This window comes from Salmo trutta, chromosome 4 (assembly GCF_901001165.1).
Source record: "Salmo trutta chromosome 4, fSalTru1.1, whole genome shotgun sequence".
Lineage (NCBI taxonomy): Eukaryota > Metazoa > Chordata > Actinopteri > Salmoniformes > Salmonidae > Salmo > Salmo trutta.
The window spans coordinates 42,069,677-42,094,887 of record NC_042960.1 but is presented as its reverse complement, the minus strand read 5'-3'; the positions used below and the strand labels follow the sequence as shown (position 1 = coordinate 42,094,887).

Below are 25,211 nucleotides of genomic sequence, written 5' to 3'. Positions count from 1 at the left end.
CATGTGTCTCGTTTCCATGGAGAAGTTAAAGCGAAGTGGGACGAGCTTCGGCGCCATTTTCAAACTACTTTACCGCCGACAGAGAACAAGCTAGCTAGCTAGTTCAGATCAGGGCGAGCCGAACGACAGCTTTGCATTCATGAAAAATCCATGTACTGACTGACCACCATCGCAAACCTCTACAAGGTGTTCCACCTGGCACATACGTGAGAGTCTCATGCAGTCTTTTCAGCGTTGTTTGTTCGATAACTTTGTTTACAGAAGTCATGTCAACAATCACAGCTAACGTTAGCTAACTAAGTTAGCTATCTAGCTAACCGGACCGTGGATTTGTGAGTATAATTTAGCTACAAATGAAAGTTTACTGGCAAGAATATATAAGTTGGCTATAGCAAGCTAGACTGTCAGTGAAATCCTGTTTTCCCTTTTGCCATAACTTTACCTGGCCTGAACGACCTAGCTAACGTTAGCTAGCTAGCTGCAGCTTGATAGGATGAATGAGCTGGCTAACGTTACTTGCTCTGGTCCAATAGTAGCCCATTTCAGTTGTCAATGCACTACCAGTCCATCTTGGGCTAGTCCAATAGTATTGGCTAGCTATGTAGTCAATAAACTGTAGTCAGCAAATAAACTAGCTATAACCACAGATGGAGATGTCTACGAATCTTTAGTATGTCCTGTTTTGTAGACTGCTGCAGCAACAATGAGTACCAATGCAGAGAGGAAGTTCATTAACCTTCGGAAACGTCTGGATCAACTTGGATACAGACAGCCTTTGGGAATCGAGACCCTGCCACTGGTGGAAAAATTGTTCTGGTAAATACATATTCACCTCTGAGACATGATAGTAAATGACCAGTTATATAGAGAGATGTTATTGCGTCCCATGTTATAGTGAATGAGGATTGTGTGTTTCTGCCTATACTGCAGTGATCTGGTCCACACCACTGAAAGTCTGCGCAATGCCAAGCTCAACGCAGGGAAGACTGAGAAAGAAAGCCGTAATCTAGATGCCCTCCTGGAGCCATACAAGACGGAGAATGCCCGGCTGGTCCGGGAGAACAACGAGCTGCACGTTGGACTCCTCAAACTCAGGGAGGAGAAAGACCGAGTAAGCAGAGGTATCAGTCCACACAATGCCACTCAGTGAAGCAGCAGTCCATTCATATTTGAATCCCACTGTCCTCTCGTAACAGAAATAACTGGTCTAACCCATTCATTTTTACTCCTTCTGTTATCACTGGCAATTCATATATTTTGATATGAAACCTGTCACTGCCCTTTGTCTCAGAGCTCAAAGCCTACATCAGAAAGCTGGACCATGAGACATCAGACCTGAAGTTCCTAAACAACCAGTATGTGCACAAGGTCCGCTCCCTGGAGAAGGACAGCAAGGCCAAGACGGAGCGTATTCAGCAGCTGCAGGAGAAGAACATGCAGGCTGTGGTGCAGACACCAGGTAGGACATAGACCCAACATCCACTGGCATCCACCTCATACTTCTATTACCCACCCACAAGTTATTCACTCAAGTTCTTAAGCTAGAGCACCACTACATGTCCTGTTTTTCTAACGTGTACATCCAGCCTCTATACAACCACACACCAGTTGACCAGGATGTTTCCATTCATGATGATTTGACAGGAGGGAAAAAGCACAGCATTCCTTTCAGACGTCAGCGGATGCAGATTGATGAGCTTATCCCGCACTCCTCTGGCCCCACTCAACCTGTGGCGCAGCCTGATGACCCGTACATCGCAGATCTTCTGCAGGTGGCTGATGACAGGTGGGATCCTCCTTGTAGCTGTTTAATCACTTACAAGCAATTGATTTTGTATTTATTGAAACATATTAACAATGTACAATTAAATAGTATGCTAGTGCTATTCACATCAAGATGCATCAAAGGGATATTTGCAATGTTTTAATTTTGTAATAACTAGAGGTGTAACGGTTCACCAAAGCCACGGTTCAGTACGTATTGTGGGTTTGGGGATCACGGTTTGTTTGGGGGTCACGGTTCGCTTTCGGTACAGCGGAAAATTAAGTGCCAGCCGTTACTGTAGTTAATTTTTGTTTATTTAAGAAAATATTGGTATTGGTGTTCCTGATTGTGCTCTCATCAGGTATATGGAGCCATATCAACACTTAGTATTTTCTTAAATCAAAATGCACAATTACTCAATAACAACAGTAAAATAATGTGCAATATGCATGTGAAATCAATATGTAAACATGATTCAGACATTGTATAGGCTTATGCTATAATGTTTTCTTACAGAGAGAAAAAGATGTGCACTTGTGACTCTCATAAAGGGGGCGTGTCTGTAGTGCGGTACTTCTCATCTCCCACTCCGGGGTAATGTAATGGGGCTGTCACAGCTTCTCTGTAGCCTTGGAGGTCCATCCATCCATTAGGGGCAGCAAGTAGCCTAGTGGTTAGAGATTTGGGCCAGTAACCGAAAGGTTGCTAGATCAAATCCCAGAGGTAAAAATCTCTAGTTCTGTCCCTGAACAAGGCAGTTAACCCACTGTTCCTAAGCCATCATTGTAAGTAAGAACAAGTAAGAACTTGTTCTTAACTGACTTGCCTAGTTTAAATTTAATGTATGTATGTATGTATGTGTGTGTGTGTGTGTGTGTGTAGTAAGCACAAGACAGGGTGCATTGGCCAATATATGTGTGTGTGTGTGTGTGTGTGTGTGTGTGTGTGGTAAGCACAAGACAGGGTGCATTGGCCAATTCATTGATAACTTCAGATTTGGCTTGCTTTATAGGCTATGGCAGCTGCACAATCTATTCTCATTGAACATTGGCAAATACTGTTAACATTTTATCCACAAGTCTCTGTCCATCACTGTTGTAATCTACTGGGAAGCACAAAATGTTCCCAAACTGGATATCTAAACGATGATGGAGGATTGTCCTGGTTTATCGACCCCACCACTCGCCATTGTACAGAACTAGTTCCCGGCCGCGTGTCACAAAAGGACAGTTTGAAATGCGCCAATTTAAGATTTGAATTGGAATCAGCACATAGACTCTAGTTGTTTTAACGGAATAGCCTGAATTGTTTAATTTTTCAGCGGAGATTTACTCGAGGCATACAAAGGAGTGCACTTGACTCTATATAATCTATTGTCGTGACGTGACTTTCATTAATGTGATGACTGTTATTTATTCAATCCACCAACTATGTTTAATTGTTACCCGGTTTAAATTAATCATGTAACAATTAACTCATTAGGAATTTGTGGCACCACGGAATAAGTTGTTTAACGAGTTACCATGTCCCGAAACTCTAGAAGATATAAGTTAAAACAGTATATCGATAACTGACACTTATTAATCATTACCTTATATCAGTTCTCATTCTGAACAGTCGTAACCTTCTTGGATCTGCATGAACCCCAATCTTTCATGATTATTCAGTACTACACAAATTGGTTTAATTATTTATTTACTTGCTAAATAATAACACAGAATACACATACACACTTACGAGACAAAAGTCCCTAGTGGACTGACAAGATATGACGGCTTGTTACATCATAGATGGGAAGGGGGAAAAAGTGAGAGCGAAAGAGACACTTATCGTACATTTGGAAACTATGCTCACAGTAACCATTTACTTTGCACACGAACCACTGCCTGTTTTGGAATAAGAAGTAATGAATGTATTTACGCGTGGATGTCTTTGTTCGTTGTATGTCTCTGTTGAAACCAATCAATTCTTCTATAGGAAGGGGTCGATTGGTGTAAGGCTCTGGTTGTCCACCAGAGGTCGCAATGTCCTTAGTTGTCCTGGCTTCAATGGGCTGTTTCCTCAGAACAGCTACTTATATGCACCAATGATTGTCTAAGATGTGATTTTCTCCTTCACACCTCGTGTCTTTAGTCAGAGTTTGAAGCACTTTACACACGCAGCTGCAGACTGGCGGTACCCTGGTCTGGTAGGTGAGGTTATCTTCTTCATCTCGTGTTGGTTCACCGTTTCAACCATTTCCCACATGTAGCTAACGCTCCACGCTTTTCTGGTCTGGTAGGTGAGGTTATCTCCTCAGAGTTTCCAACCATTTCAATGTGTGGACCACGGTCTCACGTCTTCTAGTATGAAATGTTCATTCTTACCCAGTCCTTTTAAGCACTCTGGTCGAAAATGGCGGTTCCATCATGCTGACAAGCTCTCTGACCTCATTCGGGGCATGGCTAGTTAGTGTGCAAAGTATAATCAAAAACTATGATCTCGCTTAGAGAACTAAAATCACATTCCTATCTTAACAAAAATAGTTTCAACCTTTTGCATATTGTCTACACCACGTATTGGATGGAATCTTGACATAAACAAGTTACAATATTTTTGTTATACCATTTTTATAAAAAAAAATTGAATGGCATCACAAAGTAGACATGTTCCAATGACCACTTCCCACATTTGGATGTTAGAAATATTGTTCCAGTGTTCACTTTTGGATGTTAGAGTTTTTTGGTGGTAAAATGTCTCTGTAACAAAGCACATTCCAATCTTGATACTAAAGAGCAAGAGCGGGTTCTCTGCTGCATAATATCTACGATTGGCATGAGGTGTCATAAAACTGTCGTCCCCCCCCCCCCCCCCCCGTGGTGAGTGGGGTCTGGTCATCGTCAGCCATTTGCCAAGCAATTAAGAACACCTTCCTAATATTGAGTTGCATTCTTCGAGGCATGGACGCTACAAGGTGTCGAAAGTGCGTTGGCCCATGTTGACTCCAATGCTTCCCACAGTTGGCTGGATGTCCTTTGGGTGGTGGACCATTCTTGATACACACGGGAAACTGTTGAGCGTGAAAAACACAGCAGCGTTGCATTTCTTGACACAAACCGGTGCGCCTGGCACCTACTACTATACCCTGTTCAAAGGCACTTAAATCTTTTGTCTTGCCTACTCACCCTATGAATGGCACACATACACAATCAATGTCTCAATGCTTAGAAATCCTTCTTTAACCAGTCATCTCCCCTTCATCTACACTGATTTGAAGTGGATTTAACAGGTGACATCAATAAGGGATCATAGCTTTCACCTGGATTCACGTGGTCAGTCTGTCATGGAAAAAGCAGGTCTTAGTGTGTGTGTGTACATACAGTGCATTCGGAAAGTATTCAGACCCCTTGACATTTTGTTACGTTACAGCCTTATTCTAAAATGGATTACATACACACGGCCAGCTCTAGAAAGAGTCTTGGTGGTTCCAAACATTTCTATTTAAGAATGATGGATGCCACTGTTCTTGGGGACCTTCAATGCTGCAGACAATTCCTTTGATCTCATGGCTTGGTTTTTGCTCTGACATGCACGGTCAACTTATATAGACAGGTGTGTGCCTTTCCAAATCATGTCCAATCAATTGAATTTACCACAGGTGGATTCCAATCAAGTTGTAGAAACATCTCAAGGATGATCAATTGAAACAGGATGCACCTGAGCTCAGTTTCGAGTCTCATAGCAAAGGGTCTGAATACTTATGTAAATAAGGTATTTGTGTTTTTATATTTTTCGCTTTGTCATTATGGGGTATTGTGTGTAGATTGAGGATATATTTTTTTAAATCAATTTTAGAATATCTATCTATATACCCTCTCCCATTTCAGTACAAATATGTGTACCATTACACTCCTAGTAATAACTGTGATTAATTTTACCCTAGGATCCAGGAGCTGCAGCAGGACATAACCAAACTGAAATTAGACCTTGAAAGAGCTCAGGGCGGTATCAAACACCTGCACATACAGGTTGAGGAGCGAGACAAAGAAATTGAGCGTCTTAGTCGAGCACTTGATGGAGGGCGTCCTTATGATGTCATTTCCCTAGAGGCTCAGACCATCAGCAATGAGAAACTGATTGCCCACCTTAACCTGCAGGTAAGAACCAAACCCTGACCCACTTCACGCAATGGGTATTACCCAGACATTGAATTGATTTCCGCAACCTACCCTCAAACTGAAACTGACCACCAATAACTTACTTGTATCTGTCGACACCAACAACCATCAACTCAGGCTTGCCAAAGTCCTTTGAGCACTTACCACACATTGACCTCTCGGTGTCGTGTTCCCAGATCGAGTACCTGCAGGAGACTAACAGGACTCTGGAGCAGAAGGTTCAGGGGCTGCAGCAGAGGAAGCAGGATGCATCCACCGAGGTGGCGGACCTCAGTGCCAAGAACCAGGAGCTGTGTCAGGAGCTCACCCACATAGACCACCTGGCCAAGCAGCTGGAGAAGGACAAGGACCTGGTGCTGGAGACTGCTGACCTGGAACTACAAGAGGCCAAGGTGAGAAAGTAGGGGGGAGGGAAGGAAGGAAGGAGATGATAAATGGGAACAGGAGGAGTACTGTATAAAGACAGGCAGAGGGTTCAATTTGAGGGAAACGTTTTTGACAATAAATCTGTGGCCTGTTTTTCTCCTCAGAAAGAAATCCAAAAGCAACACCGAGCCTTGGAGGACTTGGAAGATGTAATCACTAAGTTAAGAAGGGTATGACTTTGTATTTATTGGGCTTATAAAGGCTTGTAGCCTACACGTTCCTGTTAAAACTTAACGTCTCAATGACTACAGAATGTCTATCTGTTACAGTACCACATCAGATAGTTGTTAAAGAGTAACTTGAATCTGTGCAGCATTTTATTCACAATATCATAGTTGTATCTGACTCCTCTGACTGGATGTTTTAGGACCACGCTGAGGGAGACTACGAGAAGGACCGTCTGAGGGACCAGCTGGGGGAGCTCAGGGAGCAGAATGAGAAGATGGAGGGACTGATGAACTTCCTGGAGGAAGAGAAGAGGAGGCTTCAGGACAAACTAGAGAAAATGACTGATGCTGGTGAGTAGCAGTGTTTTTCTCCTGTCTCTCTGGAACTTTGGGACTCAAATGTCTCTCATTGATTATAGTTGGCCTAAGCCCATCTGACTCTGGTTGCTGTATCTAGATAAAGAGCTGGTGCTTGAGCTGGAGAGCATGAGGTCTAAACACGGTGTGTGTGGGAAGGACCGCTCCCCATCTCGCCTGGACGCATTTGTCAGGAGCCTGGAAGAGGAGCGGGACTATTACCGACAGGAGGCTGAGCGCTACCGCAGGGCCAGGGGACCAGGCGTCATGGACCACACCCCCACGCGCAGCAGCCCAGGCAGGGGCAGGAGTCCCAGGGGGAGAACAGGCTGGCATGGCAGGGTGAGAGAGCCCGCCATTATACTAATGCAAAGAATACATAGTTATGTTCTCATTTACTGTATATACGTACATAAACTCATGGTACTAGTAAGCCTCTTATATCATTATTTTGTTTGCATGTATGGTAAATAATTAATATTTGTGTGTTATTTAGGGGGACAGTGTTGATTTGGAGCTCTCCCGAACAGTGAAGGAGAGGGATGAGCTCCAGGCTGTACTGCTGGGTTTTGAGAGACATATGGAGGACATCCAAACCAACGTCAAGGCCCTTACTGCTGAGAGGGACCAGCTTAGTTTACAGTGCAAAAAGGTGAGACAGGCCAGTCCAGGACAGGGCATATCAAATGAAAAAGACTGTTTCAGTGTAGTACCAAACATTGAAAGTCTAAACATACCTATCAATGCAGGTGTCAAATACACATCTTACACCCTCCTCAGTTGATTCAGTATTTGAAAGCCCCTGTCTATGACGGGGGCACTCAAGTACTACTACTGTCCGGTCACACAAATTTCCTAGATGGCAAAGGTCTGGATGGATATTGTCATATTATTATTATTATTATTATTATTATTATTATTATTATTATTATAATGTTTATCAGCATAGTAACAAACCCCAACCTCACGACCCCAAACTGTTCACACCCCTCTTGTTGGCGGAGAGAATTTTTTTTAAAGCTAATTTCCTGCAAATCTACACTTTTTATAAATACATTTTTTTTACTTTTTCTCCCCAATTTCATGGTATCCAATTGGTAGTTACAGTTTTGTCTCGTCGCTGCAACTCCCGTACGGACTCGGGAGAGGCGAAGATCGAGAGCCGTGCGTCCTCTGAAACACAACCAAACCAAGCCACACTGCTTCTTGACACAATGTCCACTTAACCCGGAAGCCAGCCGCACCAATGTGTCGGAGGAAACACCATACACCTGGCAATTGTGCCCCACCCCATTGCTCTCCCAGTCGCGACAGAGCCTGGACTCAAACCAGGATCTCTAGTGGCACAGCTAGCACTGTGATGCAGTGCCTTAGACCACTGCGCCATTCGGGAGGCCCCCAAATCTACACATTTTGCCATGGGTCGGAGAGATAATGTTGCTGGTCTATGACATTGTGTATATCTATTAGAGGTCGAAAGATTATGATTTTTCAACGCAGATACAAATACCGATTATTGGAGGACCAAAAAAAGCCGATACCAATTAATCGGCCAATTTTTTTTTTTTTTAATGTTTTATATATATTTGTAATAATGACAATTACAACAATACTGAGTGAACAACGAACACTTTTGTTTTAACTTAATATAATACATAAATAAAATCTATTTAGTCTCAAATACATAATGAAACCTGTTCAATTTGGTTTAAATAATGCAAAAACGCAGTGTTGGAGAAGAAAGTAAAAGTGCAATATGTGCCATGTAAAAAAGCTAACGTTTAAGTTCCTTGCTCAGAACATGAGGACGTATGAAAGCTGGTGGTTCAATATTCCCAGTTAAGAAGTTTTGGGTTGTAGTTAATTATAGGAATTATGACGCGTCGACTATTTCTTTCTATACTATTTGCATTTCATATACCTTTGACTATTGGATGTTCTTATAGGCACTTTAGTATTGCTAGCCTAATCTCGGGAGTTGATAGGCTTGAAGTCATAAACAGCGCTGTGCTTCAAGCATTGCTAAGAGCTGCTGGCAAACGCAGTAAAGTGCTGTTTGAATGAATGCTTACGAGGCTGCTGCTGCCTACCACCGCTCAGTCAGACTGCTATATCAAATCATCTACTTAATTATAATATAATAAACACACAGAAATACGAGCCTTTGGTCATTAATACGGTAAAATCCGGAAACTATCATTTAGAAAACAAAAATGTTTATTCTTTCAGTGAAATACGGAACCGTTCCGTATTTTATCGAATGGGTGACAACCCTAAGTCTAAATATTGCTGTTACATTGCACAAACTTCAATGTTATGTCATAATTATGTAAAATTCTAGCAAATTAGTTCATAATTGGCAACGAGCCAAGGCGGCCCAAACTGTTGCATATACCCTGACTCTGCTTGCACTGAACGCAAGAGAAGTGACACAATTTCCCTAGTTAATATTGCCTGCTAACATGAATTTCTTTAACTAAATATACTTCTGTGTATTGATTTTAAGAAAGGCATTGATGTTTATGGTTAGGTACAGTTGAAGTCGGAAGTTTACATACACTTAGGTTCGAGTCATTAAAACTCGTTTTTCAACCACTCCACAGATTTCTTGTTAACAAACTATAGTTTTGGCAAGTCGGTTAGGACATCTACTTTGTGCATGACACAAGTAATTTTTCCAACAATTGTTTACAGACAGATTATTTCAATTAATCACAATTCCAGTGGGTCAGAAGTTTACATACACTAAGTTGACTGTGCCTTTAAACAGCTTGGAAAATTCCAGAAAATTATGTCATGGCTTTAGAAGCTTCTGATAGGCTAATTGACATCATTTGTGTCAATTGGAGGTGTACCTGTGGATGTATTTCAAGGCCTACCTTCAAACTCAGTGCCGCTTTGCTTGACATCATGGGAAAATCAAAAGAAATCCGCCAAGACCTCAGAAAAATAATTGTAGTCCTCCACAAGTCTGGTTTATCCTTGGGAGCAATTTCCAAACGCCTGAAGGTACCACGTTCATCTGTACAAACAATAGTACGCAAGTATAAACACCATGGGACCACGCAGCCGTCATACCGCTCAGGAAGGAGACGCATTCTGTCTCCTAGAGATGAACGTACTTTGGTGCGAAAAGTGCAAATCAATCCCAGAACAACAGCAAAGGACCTTGTGAAGATGCTGGAGGAAACAGGCACAAAAGCATCTATATCCACAGTAAAACGAGTCCTATATCGACATAACCTGAAAGGCCGCTCAGCAAGGAAGAAGCCACTGCTCCAGAATCGCCATTAAAAAAGCCAGACTACGGTTTGCAACTGCACATGGGGACAAAAATCATAGTTTTTGGAGAAATGTCCTCTGGTCTGATGAAACAAAAATAGAACTGTTTGGCCATAATGACCATCGTTATGTTTGGAGGAAAAAGGGGGAGGCTTGCAAGCCGAAGAACACCATCCCAGCCGTGAAGCACTGGGGTGGCAGCATCATGTTGTGGGTGTGCTTTGCTGCAGGAGGGACTGGTGCACTTCACAAAATAGATGGCATCATGAGGGAGGAAAATTCTGTGGAAATATTGAAGCAACATCTCAAGACATCAGTTAAAGCATCAGGAAGTTAAAGTTTGGTTCGCATATGGGTCTTCCAAATGGACAATGACCCCAAGCATACTTCCAAAGTTGTGGCAAAACAGCTTAAGGACAACAAATTCAAGGTATTGGAGTGGCCATCACAAAGCCCTGACCTCAATCCTTTAGAAAATTTGTGGGCAGAACTGAAAAAGCATGTGCGAGCATGCTGACTCAGTTACACCAGCTCAGTCAGGAGGAATGGGACAAAATTCACCTAACTTATTGTGGGAAGCTCGTGGAAGGCTACCCAAAATGTTTGACCCAAGTTAAACAATTATAGCAATGCTACCAAATACTAATTGAGTGTATGTAAACTTCTGACACACTGGGAATGTGATGAAAGAAATAAAAGCTGAAATAAATACTTTTCTCTACTATTATTCTGACAATTCACATTCTTAAAATAAAGTGGTGATCCTAACTGACCTAAGACAGGGAATTTTTACTAGGATGAAATGTCAGGAATAGTTAAACTGAGTTTAAATGTATTTGGCTAAGGTGTATGTAAACTTCCGACTTCAACTGTACATTTGTGCAACGATTGTGCTTTTTTTCGCCAATGCGCTTTTGTTAAATCATCACCCGTTTGGCGATGTTGAAGTAGGCTGTGATTCGATGATAAATAAACAGGCGCCGCATTGATTATATGCAACGCAGGACAAGCTAGTTAACCTAGTAATATCATCAACCATGTGTTACTAACTAGTGGTTATGTGAAGATTGATTGTTTTTTATAAGATAAGTTTAATGCTAGCTAGCAACTTACCTTGGCTAGTTGCAGCCATGAGGTCCTTTTGACGCTGCACTCGCGTAACAGGTGGTCAGCCTGCCACGCAGTTTCCTCGTGGATTGCAATGCAATCGGCTGTCCAAAAAGGCAGATTACCGATTTGTTATGAACTTGAAATCGGCCCTAATTAATCAGCTATGCCGATTAATCGGTCGACCTCTAATATCTATGTCTGTACTGTAGGTTCAGGAGGAGCTGAGGCGGGTTCGTACAGGATCAGATCTGTCCACAGAGGTCCTGAGGCTGAAGGAGGAGAGGGAGCAGGCTGATGCTGACCTACAAAGGATCACCTCCGAGAGGGACACACTCAGAGAGAGACTAAAAGTTGCCCAGACCTGTGCTCTCACAGACCGAGAGGAAGAGGAGCGGAGGATCCTGAACCTGGAAAACACCATCAAGACTGTGAGACTGATCAACTTCTCACCAAATCAAAGCCAAATGATCCTGTCGCAGTTGATCATATTACTTTTTGTAGATAGAACAACTTACAAAGATTTTACAACCACCGTGTACTGCGCTGTCAATCATGTCTGCCTCTGCCATTATTACCACCTCAGCTGATCTTGCATGCATGATGTACCAGGAGCAGAGTGTGTTATGGTGTGTGTTTTTGGTCCCCAGTTGGAGAGAGAGCGTCTGGACCTGCGGTCTCAGGTGTCAGTGCTGAAGGAGGGCAGGGTGGCTATAGAGGAGGAGCTGAAGGCTCGCTCCACTGCCCTGGTCCACACCGCAGAGGAGACGGCCCAGCAGAGAGCTGAGTCCAGCGCACTACGGTACTGTCTGTCGGTGTCCGTCTCTCTTTCTTTGTATGGATGTGATATCATTTATGTAATATAGTGATGGGAAATGGCTAATTCCCGCTCTATGTTCAGGCTGTTGCAGGAGCAGATGGAGCAGTCTCTGTTTGACACACAACACAGGCTCTCTGTGAAGACCAACGAGCTCCATGCTGCCCACCAGCAGATGGAGAAACTGGAGGAGAAAATAGGTGAGGGGTTTGTGGATGCAGGGGTTAGTTAGACCTGGATATCTTACTGTTTCCCTTTGTTTATTCTGAGATGGGTTTTTATTAACAAATAATAATAATTCCATCAGCTGAGCTGAGTCGCCATGGCTCCACCCAGAGAGACGGTGTTACTGTGCTCCAGAAGACTGTCTCTGCTCTGGACAGGGAGAAGGATGCTCTGCAGGATGACGTGGACCAGAAGACTGAGAGCCTGGCCCTGCTGCAGGACGAGCTGTTCAGGAAGGTAGGGCACTAGATACCAGTGACTGGCCTGTACATTTTAGAGGGACTAGAACTATAGGAGTAGGCAGTCTTGCAGAGAGTGAGCACTGTTCTGTCTCTCATTCTGCAGGAGAAGACACTGGAGGAAGTTAGACATACTGTTAAAGACATGGAGAACTCCCTAGAGTAAGTGTATACTCTTCTTGTGTGTTTTGAGATGTCTGTTCGTGCATTAGTGTGAAAGGCATGTCTGCCGAATATGTGTGTATGTGTGTCGAGCGAGTGGATCAGTGATATTGTGTTGTACCTGCAGTCAGCTGAAGGGGGCGCTGAGCAGCCGTGAGCGGGAGATAGCCAGTCTACGCAGACAACTTGACTCTGCCCAGGAGGAGCTGTCTGGAGTGGGGAGAGAACGAGAGATCGCCCTGCGAGAGAACCGGAGACTAAAAGATGACCTAGCCACTATGACCAGGGAGAACCAGGTACAGAGCACAGTTGGATAACAGAGCTTTTGTGAACAGAACAAAATTCTGTCACCCACAATAGACGTATCTAACTTGGGGGCACATTTACTCTACAAGTTCTTTATTTAATTGGGATGCAAACATTTCATACATACTCTGTTTTCATGGGTCTCATTTGCACGTGTTGTGTGTCCAGGCTGTGCATGCCGAGATGGAAGAGGCCTTGCATGAGAAAGACGAGCTGAAGATGAGGGTTCACTCCTACATCTCAGAAGTGGCCAGGATAGAGAATATAATGCTTGCAAAGGTAAGCAGTAACACTCTACACAGCAGTAGTATAGTCACACTAGGTGTTTCCCTCAAAGGGATTGCATTCTAGTGTAGATATTACAATTGGATTGTTATGTATCTACTGGAATTGATCATGTCTGTTTTCCAGTGTTTAGCCAAGTACACATCCTCCAGTTGCTATGGAGTCCTTCCAATAGTTTTTAACTGATTTAAATAATGTTGTCTTCCAGGAGCAGGAGAACAGGGAGATGCTGGAGCGGTTCCGGATGGCCCATGGGGAGTCAGAGGACCGGGAGCTGAAGCTGCAGCACGCTGAGGGCCTCAACAACTCCATCCGCCTGGAGCTGCTCTCCTCAGACACAGAGAGACGACACCTCAGAGAGACTGTGGGACATCAGGAGAGAGAGATCCAGGAGGTGAGACTGGGGGGGGCAATGTGGGTGGAGAAAAATGCTGTAGATAAAGCTTAAAATGGGTAGAGTTTGAGTTTTGTTTAAATTGCCCACTAGCTTATGTTGTCTGTTCTTGCATACCTCTACCCAATATCTACTATACTGAATTCACTTGCATTGTTGCAATTGGTGATGAGGATCCCTGTTCTGTCCCAACCTTATAGCACATGAATGCCCTGCAGGCGTACGAGGCCCAGGTGTCGTCCCTGGCCCGGGGCATGTCCCGGCTGGAGGAGGAGCTGCAGGCGGCCCGGGGGGAGAAGACTGTCCTGCTGTCTGACCTGGCCTCTGTCAGGGAGCTCTGTGTCAAACTGGACTCAAGCAAAGAGCTCAGCACCCGCCAGCTCACCTCCAAGAGCATGGAGCTGGAGAGGGTGAGCAAACCGACTGCATCTCAGTCCTCCACCCTTTTCATTTCCCTTCATGAATTTAGCAATGGTGGAAATGTACACCACACACGTGTGTGTGTGTGTGTGTGTGTGTGTGTGTGTGTGTGTGTGTGTGTGTGTGTGTGTGTGTATACTCAGCAAATATGGACTTGGTCTTTTACCAAATAGGGCTATCTTCTGTATACCATCCCTAACTTGTCACAATACAACTGATTGGCTCAAACGCATTAAGAAGGAAAGAAATTCCACAAATTTACTTTTAACAAGGCACAGCTGTTAATTGAAATGATTTCCAGGTGACTACCTCGTGAAGCTGGTTGAGAGAATGCAACGTGTGCAAAGCTGTCATCAAAGTGTGGCTACTTTGAAGAATCTAAAATATATTTTAGATTCTTCAAACACTTTTTTTGGTTATTACATGATTCCATATGGGTTATTTCATAGTTTTGATGTCTTCACTATTATTTTACAATGTCGAAAATAGTACAAAATAAAGAACCCTCGAATGAGTAGGTGTGTCCAAACTTTTGACTACACACACACACACACACACACACACACACAATGCATGTACCAATAAGTTGCGATACAGACCTTGCTAAATGCAAGAACCTAGCTATAAGACAATGTGCCCTGTCTGTGTAGTGTCGACTCTGCCCTTCATTATGTCTGTCTATGGGCTTGTGCTGCTCTCGTAGGTGACAGGAGAGCTGGAGGACGTGCGCTCGGAGGCAGAGCTGCTGAAGAAGCAGCTGGCCAGTGAGAGGCTGACTGTCCGTAACCTAGAGACACTTCTCTCCTCCAATCGGCAGAAGGAGTTCCACACGCATTTGAGCGCCAGCGAGAGGGACTCGGAGCTGAAGGTTCTGCGGGACAGACTCGCCCTAGCTGACAGCAAAACGTAAGAGAAGGTCCTAAAGAATCCTTGAGCCAACGAATGCACTTCTTCACAGACCCACTGATTACACACAATCTTGAGTCTTACTGATTTAATAAAGATAAGTAACAGTGTGTATTGTGTGTGCAGGGCAGGGCATGCCAGGGAGGTTTCACTACTCCGAGGGAAAGTCTCTCAGCTGCAGACAGAGATGGACGTGCTGAAGAGACAGCTGACCACTGAGCGCTTTGAGCGGTGAGCTGAATGACTCTTTATGTGCCCAGCTTATCAATCACCTACCTCAATAATCACTATCCACTAATAATCACCATCCACTAATAATCACTGTTTGCGTGTAATTGAAAAGGCTGAGGGCTACTATCTGTCCCTCATGCCCTTGTTGTCTCTCTACCTCAGTGAGAGGGCTGTGCAGGAGATGCGCAGGCAAGGCATGTCTTTCTCCTCACTGCGGAGCTCCTCCCCCCTGAGCAGATCTCTGAGTCCCCGCCCCCCCTCCCCGGAACGTTCCATCCTGCGAACTCCAGAGCGCTCCACCGACCGGTCACCAGAGAAGTGAGTTACACTCACAATACTACGTACGTGCTTGCACAGACAGACGCACACATCACTTCCTACTTTTATATCCATTCTGCAATCACTGCAATACTCTTGCATCTATAAAACAGAGACTTTCTAGATCACACCGATTGTATTCAAGCCTGTAATTGATGTGACTTCCCTTTTTCCTCCACAGAATTGTGAGCTTTAAGGAGTAGAGACACCAGACAGACAGGGAAATGAAGGAGCTGGAGTGAGTGCGTGAGAAGCCTGTAAGGGTATCAGTTTGGACGCATCACACGCAACTTAGCAACTCGTATCCAACAAAAATGCTTCTAATGGTCTAAAACGCCACCGTCCTCCTTCCCTATGAAGGATGCAATAACTTGGATCAAAGTTGAAATCATGCCGTCCTCTCACCAAAGATAATTCCAGTGCCAATTGTTTGAAGAATTTGATTGTCTATATTATGTTCCTCCATGGGAAAAAAATTGACTAATTGAGCTACTAATAGTATTGTCAAATTGAAGTGTACCTTGGAGGTACTGTACATTTTCTGCTTTTACTTGGGAGATCCATAGGTGATTGGACTGAGATACTTTTACCAAATGTATTTATAAGAATCTGGACTTGGTTATTAGACCACTGATAGGAGAATAGTTAATTAGTTCAGCTTTGTGTTCTGTGGTATTTTTACATGTTTAATGTTACATATTATTCCCATTATGCCTAAATTAATAACTTATTCCTTCAAATAAAGTTTTGTACAAACAAATTCACTGCACTCGTCTGTACCTAAAATCAGAGACAACACAACAGCCTTTAAATTACCCATAAGAGATTCCCATAAAAGTGTAGAGGAAAATGTATTTACAAAATAAACATACAAATGTGTTATTGGGGCTTTAATACTTTGTTGGGTCAATGTTTGGTTGAAGCCCAGATGGAGTGCACAGTAATTAGAGCAATTGGACGGTAACAGTTTAATTTCTTAATTGATTTGATTCAGCAACATATCCTCTTTCCTTCTAAAATACAAATCCTTTTGAGTTTTAGTGGTTTTATGCATATACTCAAACACATAATTCATATTTCCCAATGCTGTAACAACTAATGTAAAAAGTAACCTATCAAAATACTGCTTGTTCCCTCAGAATAAAAAAAAAAAGAAATGGCAAACGTGTAACAAGATGCTGTAGAAAAATATTCATTTCCAAGTATAAAATACCATCTTGCAGTTAATGTCTGCAGTACTCAGTGGTTGTGTTGGGGAGGGGGTAAGTAAACAGGGAAAAGTCTAGAATATACTTGGGCAGGAGTTCCCTGAGAAGCTTCTGAGACAGACTGCATAGGTAATAGTGCAGCGTCTCCTTGGTGACAGGCTTGTACCACGTCTGTCGCTCAGGGAAGTGGACGTGTGGAGGTGCACTAATACGCTGTAGCACATAGTCCGCATCACTCTCCAGATGCTCATAGGAGCCAATGAAGTCATAGGACACGGCACATGGCTGACACAGGTTGTAGATGGGCATCCAGTGCTCATTCATGCGGTCCACATCCTCATCCAGCAGATAGCGCACAAACTCAGCAAAAGTCACATCATCCCCAGCCACTGCTGTATCCTTGGCATGGCCCTTTCTGTAGCGCCTGATGATCTCCGCACCGTACTTCTCCTGGTAGGCCTTGATCTCCCCGAACTTGTTCCTGTAAGCGGAGAGAAGGCGCTCCATAGGTTCCCTGACAAACATGAACTTGAAGTAGTGTTTCAGCCTGTAGCGGATCTCCTCAGGCTTCAGGGAGGACAGGAAGAGCAGGTCACTCTTGTGGTTCATCTTGATGTTGACGTCCACGTTCTCTAGAGCCCCACTCAGGACCTTCAGAACCCTCTTCCAGTTGGAGCAGGCCACCTTGGGGACGTAGCAGTAGAGGAAGCGGTGCTCGTCGTTCACCAGGATGTGCTGCAGCAGGGTTTTCCTCTGCAGGGGGCTCAGGGACCACACACTGTGAGGCATGTTCTTCTGACCACACATGGTCCGGATGGTGCGGTTACGGATCTCCTGGAGAATCTGAATGGGGTTTGGGGGAGATGTAAAAGGAAAAAAATACATTAAAACTAAACTCAGCAAAAAAAGTTTTGTCCCTTTTTCAGGACCCTGTCTTTCAAAGATAATTTGTAAAAATCCAAATAACTTCACAGATCTTCATTGTAAAGGGTTTAAACACTGTTTCCCATGCTTGTTCGGTGAACCATAAACAATTAATGAACATGCACCTGTGAAACGGTCATTAAGACACTAACAGCTTACAGACGATAGGCAATTACGGTCACAGTTATGAAAACTTAGGACACTAAAGAGGCCTTTCTACTGACTCTGAAAAACACAAAAAGAAAGATGCCCAGGGTCCCTGCTCATCTGTGTGAACGTGCCTTAGGCATGCTGCAAAGAGGCATGAGGACTGCAGATGTGGCCAGGGCAATAAATTGCAATGTCCATACTGTGAGACGCCTAAGACAGCGCTACAGGGAGACAGGACGGACAGCTGATCGTCCTCGCAGTGGCAGAGCACGTGTAACAACACCTGCACAGGATCGGTACATCCGAACATCACAGCTGTGGGACAGGTACAGGATGGCAACAACTGTCTGAGTTACACCAGGAACGCACAATCCCTCCATCAGTGCTCAGACTGTCCACAATAGGCTGAGAGAGGCTGGACTGAGGGCTTGTAGGCCTGTTGTAAGGAAGGTCCACACCAGACATCACCGGCAACAACGTTGCCTATGGGCACAAACCCACCGTCGCTGGACCAGACAGGACTGGCAAAAAGTGCGCTTCTCTGATGAGTCGCGGTTTTGTCTCACCAGGGGTGATGGTCAGATTCGCGTTTATCGTCGAAGGAATGAGGGTTACACCGAGGCCTGTACTTAGGAGCGGGATCGATTTGGAGGTGGAGGGTCCGTCATGGTCTGGGGCGGTTTGTTACAGCATCACCGGACTGAGCTTGTTGTCATTGCAGGCAATCTCAACGCTGTGTGTTACAGGGAAGACATCCTCCTCCCTCATGTGGTACCCTTCCTGCAGGCTCATCCTGACATGACCCTTCAGCATGACAATGCCACCAGCCATACTGCTCGTTCTGTGTGTGATTTCCTGTAAGACAGGAATGTCAGTGTTCTGCCATGGCCAGCGAAGAGCCCGGATCTCAATCCCATTGAGCACATCTGGGACCTGTTGGATCGGAGGGTGAGGGCTAGGGCCATTCCCCCCAGAAATGTCTGGGAACTTGCAGGTGCCTTGGTGGAAGAGTGTGGTTACATCTCACAGCAAGAACAGGCTAAATCTGGTGCAGTCCATGAGGCGCACTACAGTACTTAATGCAGCTGGTGGCCACACCAGATACTGACTGTTACTTTTGATTTTGACCCCCCCCCCCCACCCCCTTTGTTCAGGGACACATTATTCAATTTCTGTTAGTCACATGTCTGTGGAACTTGTTCAGTTTGTCTCAGTAGTTGAATCTTATGTTCAAATATTTACACATGTTAAGTTTGCTGAAAATAAACAGTTGACAGTGAAAGGATGTTTATTTTTTTTGCTGAGTTTATGTAAGACTTATAAGATAATAATACAATATCACTCGTGTCAATCTAATACCTACACAACATGTTATGATATGCATTCCATTAGAGTAGACCACTATGAAAATGTAAATGATGTAGAAAATGCATCCCATGAAATGTTCATGGGCAAACGGCACTTGATTTGTATTAAATATCTGTAGTGCTCAAGCAAGGCCTAACATTTCATGACGAGATGGCATCATGTACTTTTATATACATAAAATGACTTTGAAGTTATAGCCTACATTATTTGTTTACACAAAGTATCCTGTGACAACAAAAACATTAATGGAGTAATAAGTCCTTTAGTTATTTGGTTATGAATACATTTGTCGGCCTAAGGTATTTTAAAGTCATATTCTTCCAAAACATATCCAGCCAAATCAAGTGGTGGGCTACTGGGCATCTACAGACCGTGGCTTCAGTTTACCTGGGATTCTGCGTCCACAGCTGGATCAAGATTTCGGGCTTGTCTGAGGTAGCCTGACCTCTTGCTGTATCCCCGAGGTGGTGGTGTCTCCATACTGTTCAGCATTCCTTTCTCTATCATGAGCAGAAGGCCCCCGGACGCCACGATCACGGCGAACGTCAGCACCGATGGCAAGACAGCAGAGCTGCGGCGTAAAGAGCCGGAGTTCAAAGTTTTTCTGAAGTTTATCACGGACCCGCTCCTGGCCCCTCCAGCCTTTTTCAGTCCGAAATCTTGGTTTCGCGGAGGCATCATCGATCTCTGAATGATGTCCGTTGGATATGTGATATGTTGTTTTTATGAGGAGAAAAAAGTGTGTGAACTACCACGTACACATAATATCGTATTCTCAGTAGGCTGCTACTACCAAAAATACTCCTGTTCCTGTAAAAAGAAGAACGCGTCAGAGGGGATTGTGGGAGCTGTAGTTGTGGAGTATATTTTGTCCCGCTGGGTTTGGGGGGAGCAGGGAAGGACTTTACGAATCCTATGCCGACTCCTACTGGAAGACCAGCCTACCTACAGTTGCAACCAGCTGTTTTCAGTTTATGACTGCATTATGAATGTCTGTCTTTCCAACAGCAGTTTTGCACATTGATCTGATAAAGAAGTAACATTTTTGTATTATTTTACTTGTATTATTTTATTATTTTAGGCCTATTTTTTAGGATGGTGCTAAATCATCGGAATAGTCTCCAACTATGGAGGCCTTTATGCTTCATGAATTGTGGAAGCACCCACTCATTGGTCCTTTTGCAAGGGCTGGCTCAAGATGCACAAAGAAGTCAGTCATGTCAGTCTTGCCCCACAGCCAACGAACAATAACGGTGTCACGTATGTCCCCCATATATAAATACAGAGAGAGAGCGCATATTCGTCACATCACATTTTAGCCTAATATTTGAGATCCATTGCACTGCGGCTTATTGAAGTGAGGTTTTCTATACTAATATAGTAATCATTTTCAGACCGAATGTGATAGGCCACTTCACTGTGACAGACCGTGAAGACTGTCAATGACAAACAAGCACCTCCACTCCGAATCAAATCAAAGACACATACTATGCCTATCCAGACATTATTTATACTAGATCAATAGCCACCGCTAGTGTGTGAACATATTCTATATAGGTCTAGATTTTTAACAAACAGGAGAGTGGCATCGTAGCCTAGAGGAAGGAGATCGCTTGTGGACGTTGGGTGATTTTTGTGCCAAGCGCAGCCTCCGCCAGCCACACCCTCACGTGCGTGCAACTGTGCGGGACTCTATTTCTCATCAGAGCCGTCTGTACGCTTGGCCATGCGTGCGTGGCTGTCGCGAGCACCCGCAGCATCAGCAACACAAAGAGGGTCGAAGAGCTGTTCGATTGGAGATACAAGGCGCCGCCGGCAACTTCAAGGCCGATTTGCGGGGAAACAAGATCACTTATAAGGTGGTGGAGCTTGTTCTTTATTCTGGCATATTTTCTTTGTCATAAATGGTGTCTTTATTTTCAATAGGCTGCTGACCTTGTCACAGCCTCTCATTTTCATTGACCTGCTGACGATTGCTCCATCGTTTACAGATGTGTCTGTGCGCTGGAAATGGACAATGTTGTTTTATTTAATTATAAATGCGTGAACATATTTGCCGTGGCTCGAATTGCGGCGATAATTGGCTATTTGTCATTTTCAATATCATATTTTCAATGATTGCATCAATTGGATGTTCACCCTACAGCTTTCGTTTGTTGGCTACTGTCTCAATATACAGTAGGCATATTTGTGATAACATATTACATAAGAGATATACGCTTTGTGCTCAATATCATGCTTACGTGCGCCTTCTTATAGCAATGTATATATAACCAAGAATGCAGCGCCTCCGTTATAGTGAAAATCTTTACTATGTTGCCGACCCCCCACGCTCTCTTGGGTCCGTCCCTGCATCCCTTCCATGACGTAGGGCCTACCTGTGACATATCTTATTTTGCCATGGACCCGAGAGATGCCATTATGCATTTCACGCACTATTGTTTAGATCCTTGTCCCCATATATTAGATGGAATGTATAGAACAGAAATCATTGTCTCAAACGTTGTAACATCGGATCTGTGGTGTTTCAGCCAATGATTTTGGCCTCGTTCTTCAATGCAGCATTTACCGTTATATATTGCAATTTTCCTTCGATTTTAGTCCGTGAATTTAGCCAGAAATTTACATTCAGGTTTCTTATCTGTAGTAAAGATACAGTTGGCTGATGCTGAGTTGTCTACATATCAGTAATGGTTGGCTTCTTTCGAGTATCTCATTAGCTTACTCATTGCAGAATGAGCAATAAGAAGATCAAGTAAACCCCCATGCCTTGATGTGTAGACTTAAAAAAAAACTGCCCAGCCTTGTTTGTCTCCCAGATGGGGATCATTGTTGACAATAGGCCTCTGAGAGGGTTACATATCTCATAGCTCATACATCTAACCCTAAATGAGCTCTGAGTGCCTACTTCCATGTCTTAAATGAGACCAAAGTGGTTTGGCCAAAATAATGATATCCCTGCTCAAAGTCTATGGATGTGTCTGGTTGGGTAGGTGATAAGTCTATGGATGTGTCTGGTTGGGTAGGTGATAAGTCTATGGATGTGTCTGGTTGGGTAGGTGATAAGTCTATGGATGTATCTGGTTGGGTAGGTGATAAGTCTATGGATGTGTCTGGTTGGGTAGGTGATAAGTCTATGGATGTATCTGGTTGGGTAGGTGATAAGTCTATGGATGTGTCTGGTTGGGTAGGTGATAAGTCTATGGATGTGTCTGGTTGGGTAGGTGATAAGTCTATGGATGTGTCTGGTTGGGGAGGTGATAAGTCTATGGATGTATCTGGTTGGGTAGGTGATAAGTGGGCACATAGACAGATGGATGCTCCTCCCCTACTGTAGCACTGAATGTTTGGAGTCATCAAAATGAGTTGCTGCATTTTGTAGCCCTGTAGTCTGTACTGTACCCTTTGCAGTGGAAACTAGAGAAACAATTTCCCCAAGCGTCACTTTCGCTGTCAATAATTCATGGGGCAGGGGATACATTTTTTATTTTTTAGAAAGAACATAAAATACTGCATTGGTATTTGGTACCTTGCCAAGGTGTAAGGTCCTCCGCTTTTGACAAGTGTTTGTGGTTTCTCAGATACAGTAGCTTAGTCAAGTCGTCTCCTGCTATAGACAGACATCAAATCCGTTGTCAAAACCATTGGTATGTTGTTTGTTTATACATTTGGCTTTGCCATACAGACAGTTTGTACTCCCTGTAATCTATGGTGAGAGGCATTACATGTAACAAAAAGTATTGTTGATATTCTGTAAGAAATGACAAATGGAAATGTGCTCAAACAGCATCTTATTGGGAGGATGAGGACATGTCTCTGTGTCACACAGTGTAATTACATCACTTGATTCCTTCCCAGGTCTGTCCAAATTGTCATTTGGCCCTCTGGTCTGTAAGTACAGTATGGTAGTGCGTTTTTCACAGATTTGGTTCAAGCTAAAATAGCAGTCACAGAAAGCATCCTCGAGGGAATTCTAGGAATGAATGAATGGAATGAATGGATATGCATCCTGTTTTCCCAGCGTTGTCGACAAACTACTCTATGAAGGGTTGTTTTTGTCTGCATTCAGTACTGGCTTCCTCTTCCATAAATGGATCTGAGCCATTCCTGTAATAGTTTTTAGTCCATTTTCACTATAGTTTTATCCGTGAGCCTCTTACCACAGCATCCGATCCAATCACACTATTCAAACACTGCACAATTCCTGTAGCACCACATAGTTCAATCCATCAGGACATGACATTCCTGAATAAGAATTGGACCAGTTTTTCATAAAGCATCATCTAACAGGCCAGTCATACTGGAGGAATTTCATTCCGATCAATACACATTTGCATTCAAATGAAACGCCACATTTTACGATTTACAAGCAATGGCTGCTACTGTATGACTGAGAGTCATCGCCGCAGGCTGTTGATCTTGGCCTATAAATCTCCCTGTTCGTATATTGTTAAATGATTTAGACTTATTTCTCCTCACATTTCCCCTGTGTGTGTGTGTGTGTTTTGTGGGAGTTTCTATTAATAAAGCCAGTCAGAGAGCAGTGAGTCTTTGATGTGTTATACTGCTGTTATACAGCCTCCAGGCTGGTAAAGCCCCATCATTACCATATCCTTATGAGACTGCAGTGTGATAATACTGGCAATGCTCTGAGGGGCTTTATAGGTGACTCATACAGCCCTATTAGGCTGTAACGCGACACCCCATTATGCTGCTGGAGGAGACCCTTCTAACTTTGAAATAGTGATGGATAGAAGTCTGCTAGCCAAATACAATTATTTTTTATCTGATGAGATTACTGTACATTATCTCAGATTACAATACAACGTATTTCTCAATAAAACTTGTATAGCTTAACCCTAATATAACATTTGGATTTCAGTCCAATAAAGCCTCATCATTTTATGATCATCCAATGATATCTCTTTAGACCAAATGGTTTCTAACCCTCTCAGATTTTTATAATCCTATACAATTGATCTTGTGACTGTTAGAACCCCCTGACAACATCATGATTCCACCAGACTACTCTATGAAGGAGTCCACAAAGACTATGCATTCCTCAAGACTGCAAGATGGGTCTCCTGACATTAGGGCAGTGCTCTGAGAGACTGCTATAACACGGGACCCACTGTAACACATGTACTATAATAGGCACACATACACAGTTACACACGCACATTTGCAGTTCATTCACAGTGATCGGCTTTGTGTGCGTCAGCCAGCTGAAATGACAAAATGCCACTCTGTTCTCCTCCTGCACTGGCAGATCAGGCTAAGAAACAAAGTATCACTTTGTGCCTCCTTAGGCTTGCAGCAACTGACACAGCAGGACACCAAGGCGTCTCTCCTATCACAGGCCGACAGACCACCCCTTCCTCTCGCCCTTCCCTCAGAGAGACACCACATAGCCACTTAAACATGAACGTGTCTACACACAGTCCCACAGAAAGTTCTATATGCATGCAAACATACTGCAGATGCCATGTGCCGACAATCACAACAAATAGCCACTGCGTGCACTTGCAGTCTTAACATTTGGAAACAAAAACACACTGTCACATGCAAGGGGTACACACACAAACACACTCAAGCCCTCACTGCATCTGCGCAGTGACACCTGACTCCAGGTAATGCCCTAGTTCCACAGTGACAGCAGGCAGGTTGAACGGCCACGCGCACACACAACACTCGCATAGAGATACAGTATCTCCGCACACAGACACAATAGCAGCAAGGTAAGACTGCATTCTTACACAGTAACAAACGCTATTTCTCTTTAAACATCCATTGTGTCAATTGTAAAGTACATGTACTGTATGTGTAGTACTGGAGCACAATGGTAGAATGATAGAATTACTGTTAGCTTGCTCTTGACGCAATTGGTGTAACGCTCAACACCCAAAAACATTAAATCATACTTGAATGGAACAGCATTTTACATTTCTTCCTGGTAAATGAATAATGCTATACTGTATTCTCCAAGTTCATAGGATG

At 43.7% G+C, this 25,211-nt stretch overlaps 2 protein-coding genes across 5 annotated transcripts; one reads left to right on the top strand and one right to left on the bottom strand.

Moving 5' to 3' along the window:
• Positions 1–79: 79 nt before the first annotated feature.
• Positions 80–16,324, top strand: cep135 (centrosomal protein 135). 4 transcript variants are annotated; one of them, XM_029750792.1, is made up of 24 exons: positions 80–332; positions 689–816; positions 931–1,121; positions 1,292–1,459; positions 1,645–1,786; positions 5,688–5,901; positions 6,099–6,314; positions 6,453–6,518; positions 6,716–6,866; positions 6,973–7,214; positions 7,369–7,524; positions 11,474–11,692; positions 11,912–12,063; positions 12,163–12,278; positions 12,386–12,540; positions 12,649–12,704; positions 12,832–13,000; positions 13,179–13,289; positions 13,504–13,689; positions 13,908–14,099; positions 14,813–15,015; positions 15,142–15,246; positions 15,409–15,564; positions 15,746–16,324. In XM_029750792.1, the coding sequence occupies exons 2-24, from the start codon at positions 704–706 to the stop codon at positions 15,765–15,767; spliced, it is 3,501 nt and encodes a 1,166-aa protein (XP_029606652.1). In that variant the 5' UTR covers positions 80–332; positions 689–703; the 3' UTR covers positions 15,768–16,324. The 4 variants fall into 4 exon arrangements, with proteins under 4 accessions (XP_029606652.1, XP_029606650.1, XP_029606651.1 ...); XM_029750790.1 differs by having other exon boundaries at positions 13,890–14,099; XM_029750791.1 differs by having other exon boundaries at positions 13,890–14,099; positions 15,409–15,587.
• Positions 16,325–16,439: 115 nt separating this feature from the next.
• On the bottom strand, positions 16,440–20,056 carry chst14 (carbohydrate (N-acetylgalactosamine 4-0) sulfotransferase 14). The gene is made up of 2 exons (XM_029750794.1): positions 19,602–20,056; positions 16,440–17,615 (listed from the first exon to the last, which is right to left on the bottom strand). The coding sequence occupies exons 1-2, from the start codon at positions 19,893–19,895 to the stop codon at positions 16,788–16,790; spliced, it is 1,122 nt and encodes a 373-aa protein (XP_029606654.1). The 5' UTR covers positions 19,896–20,056; the 3' UTR covers positions 16,440–16,787.
• Between the last annotated feature and the right edge of the window lie 5,155 nt (positions 20,057–25,211).